At 41.9% G+C, this 3,080-nt stretch overlaps 1 protein-coding gene across 1 annotated transcript in view; it reads right to left on the reverse strand.

The window, feature by feature from the left end:
* Positions 1–2,839, reverse strand: part of PVALEF (parvalbumin like EF-hand containing) — a 9,914-nt gene extending 7,075 nt beyond the window's left edge. The window contains exons 1-2 of the mRNA XM_069063941.1: positions 2,734–2,839; positions 364–499 (exon numbers count right to left, since the gene is read on the reverse strand). Coding sequence (XP_068920042.1) covers positions 364–499; positions 2,734–2,839 — 242 coding nt within the window. The remainder of the gene's footprint in view (positions 1–363; positions 500–2,733) is intronic.
* Positions 2,840–3,080: the final 241 nt, after the last annotated feature.

Consider the following 3,080-nt stretch of genomic DNA (forward strand, 5'->3'; position numbering starts at 1 on the left):
CCACATAACTAGTGTGTGTAACCTCTAAGCCCCTAAAGGGAGGAGACTACAGCTGTGCATTTTGTAGGGAAGAGTTATCCCAGACCTTGGTTGGGCTAGTGGGGCATAGTAGAAAGTTTGTGGACATATTTTACTCCCAGATCCAACAATGACTGCCCACTTAAATGATTACATGACCTTGGACTAGTCACTTTCTCTCTGTCTGGAAAATGAAGAGATTGTCCAAGATAATAGCTGACCTCCCTTCTGGCTTAGGTCTAAAATTCTAGGATTAGAGGAGGCAAGGGAAGGTTCCCAAGAGTGGAGGAGAAGGCAGACAAAGGGAGGGAAGGATGGGGCCCAGGGCCACTCCCTGCCCTTTACTTGATCTCATTCCACTCAATGAAGCCGCTCTTATCTTTGTCCAACATCTGAAAGGATTTCCGAATGATCTCCTCCTGCTGGCCTGAGGTCTGGAACTTCTGCATGTACTCAAAGAATCTGTTGTAGTTGAAAGAACCTAGAATATAATGGTGCATAATATATGTTAGCAGCGCAAATATTAGTATCTCCGTTAGAGGAAACTAAAAAGTGCAGTGAATAAAGGGCTAGTCCTGGACTCAGGAAACCCGAATTCAAATCTAGTTTCAGACTTTGACTAGCTGTTATGTCCTTGGCTAAGTCACTTAACCTCTGTCTGCCTCAACTTTCTCAACTCTAAAATGGGGATAATAGAGGCAGACTTCATTTTATTGTGTTTCACTTTATTGTGCTTCACAGATATTATGTTGTTTTAGGTTTCTTTTAGCTTTTTGGAGGGGGGAAGGTAGGGCAGTTGGGGCTGTGACTTGCCCAAGGTCACGTGGCTAGTTTTTATGTTAAGTGTCTGGTCACATTTGAATTCAGGTCCTCCTGACTGCAGGGCCAGTGCTCTGTTCACTGTGCCACCTAGCCACCCCAGCCTTTTTTTTCTTCTTGGGTGTTTTTTGTTTGTTTGTTTGTTTGTTTTTTACAAATTAAAGGTTTGTGGCAACTCTGCATCGAGCAAATCTATTGGCCCCATTTTTCCAACAGCACATCCTCATGTCATATCTCTGTGTCACATTTTGGTAATTCTCTTGGCATTTCAAACTTTTCCAATATCTGTTATGTTGAACTGTGATCAGTGATCCTTGAGGTTACTATTGTCATTGTTTTGGGGCGCTGTGGACTGTGATAAACTTAATTGACAAATATTGTTTATGTTTTGACTACTCTACCAACTCTCTCTCTCTCTCTCTCTCTCCTTCTCCCCTTGCCTCCCTATTCTCTGAGACACAACAATATTGAAATTAGGCTAATTAATAACCCTAAAATGGCCACTAAGTGTTCAAGTGAAAGGAAGTGTCAATTGATGCAGAAAATTTCATTGTTGTCATATTTTTAAGAAATTGCCGCAACCAACCAAACCTTCAGCAACCACCACCCTGATCAGTCAGCAGCCATCAGTATCGAGGCAAGACCTTCTACCAACAAAAAGATTATGGCTTGCTGAATGCTCAGATGATGGTCAGCATTTTTTTAGCAATAAAATTTAAAATTAATATATGTATGTTCGTTATGTGTTTTTAAAGACATAATACTATTGCACACTTAATACTACATACAGCATAGTGCAAACATAACTTTTATATGCACTGGGAAAGAAAAAAATTGTGTGTCTTGCTTTATTGCAATACTCACTTCACCATAGTGATTTGGAACCTAACTCACAATATTGCCAAGGTTTGCCAGCACTACCAACCTCCCAGGGTCGATGTGAAGATGCATTGAGACAACAGAGTAGGCATACTTAATAAATGCTTGTTTCTTTCCTTCTTTGCCATTTTACATGAAGAAATAGGGCCAGAGAGGTTAAGTGATTTACCCAGGGATAGAGGATTTGAAGGTAGGATTCAAACTCAGCCCCTTCAATATGCTATGCTTTCTTTCAAGCCACAGAGGGGAGAGTCAATAGGCAAAGTAGCTGCTAGGTGGGTTGGAGGTGGTGGCAGTCAGAGAGCGTCTAATGCTCCCACTCTCTATTTGATAGGGTAGGGTACTTTGGAGCTACAGGCTCATGCTCAGCCTAACTGAGATACCAGCCTTGAACAGGCAAGAAAAAAGATCCAGAGGATGAGCTCAGGATTAAGGTCCCTTCTTGGTGTGTAGAGCCTCTAGAGAGGAAGTGAGACATGGGCATTGGGTGCCTAGGAGAAGAACACAAGTATAGGCCAGATACCACTTATTGCCAATGGCCCAAAGAAAGGCATTAACATCAGGGTTACTGGAATCTATGATCTAACAAAACCAGCCAGACCTGGCCGAGCAATGGGGTGAAACATGAGATCCTAGTTTCTCTCCACTCCCCAACCTTGGGGGCTGTGCAATTATTTGTCCATTAGTGCTGGGGAATGGAATGAGGGCCCAGAGCTGAGACTAGGCCACCACACTAAAGGAATATAGAATAGGACACTTTTTACCCCCATAAATGAAACAATTCTTTAATGTCAAAAGATTCTGCTTTCTAGTCCACACTGGTACGTATTTTAGGATAGACCAAGTCCCGTGTAATGGAGGTATAATGCAGACAGTAACATAAATAAGATTGGCAATTTAAAAACCTTGCTTAGTTAGAGTATACAGAGATGCCTTGTCTAGGCTCTACACTCCCCCACTTCTGTACAGGGGACAGCTAGGGAGGCTGGTTAATCTGCATTAACTCCCATGCCTTACCATGGTGCCTCATGTCTGATGGCAGCATGTCAATGTCTTTGTCTGATAGGGATGTCCCCATGGCCAGACCAATCTTCTTCACCTGGGAGGAGAAATCTTCATCCATCTTGACCTCTGGAGAAAAATCAGGTACCCAGTGAGGGCCCAGGAGACTCTGACTCTGTGGAATCCATGAGCTTTTTTCAATGCACATAGAATTCACTTTATGTAAGAGGCTTGCATGCATTTTTAGTTAATCAAATTTTTGCAAACCAAATTATATTTTTAAATGCATTAGGAAAGCTAGCTATTTAAAGAAAGTGTATAGTGAATACTTTTAGAAAGCAAAAATTTAGGTAGAGCTAATA

The sequence above is a fragment of the Petaurus breviceps genome, unplaced genomic scaffold (genome assembly GCF_028583685.1).
Source record: "Petaurus breviceps papuanus isolate PSGF00001 unplaced genomic scaffold, PetGlider_PUasm1.0 90617, whole genome shotgun sequence".
Classification (NCBI taxonomy): Eukaryota; Metazoa; Chordata; class Mammalia; order Diprotodontia; family Petauridae; genus Petaurus; species Petaurus breviceps.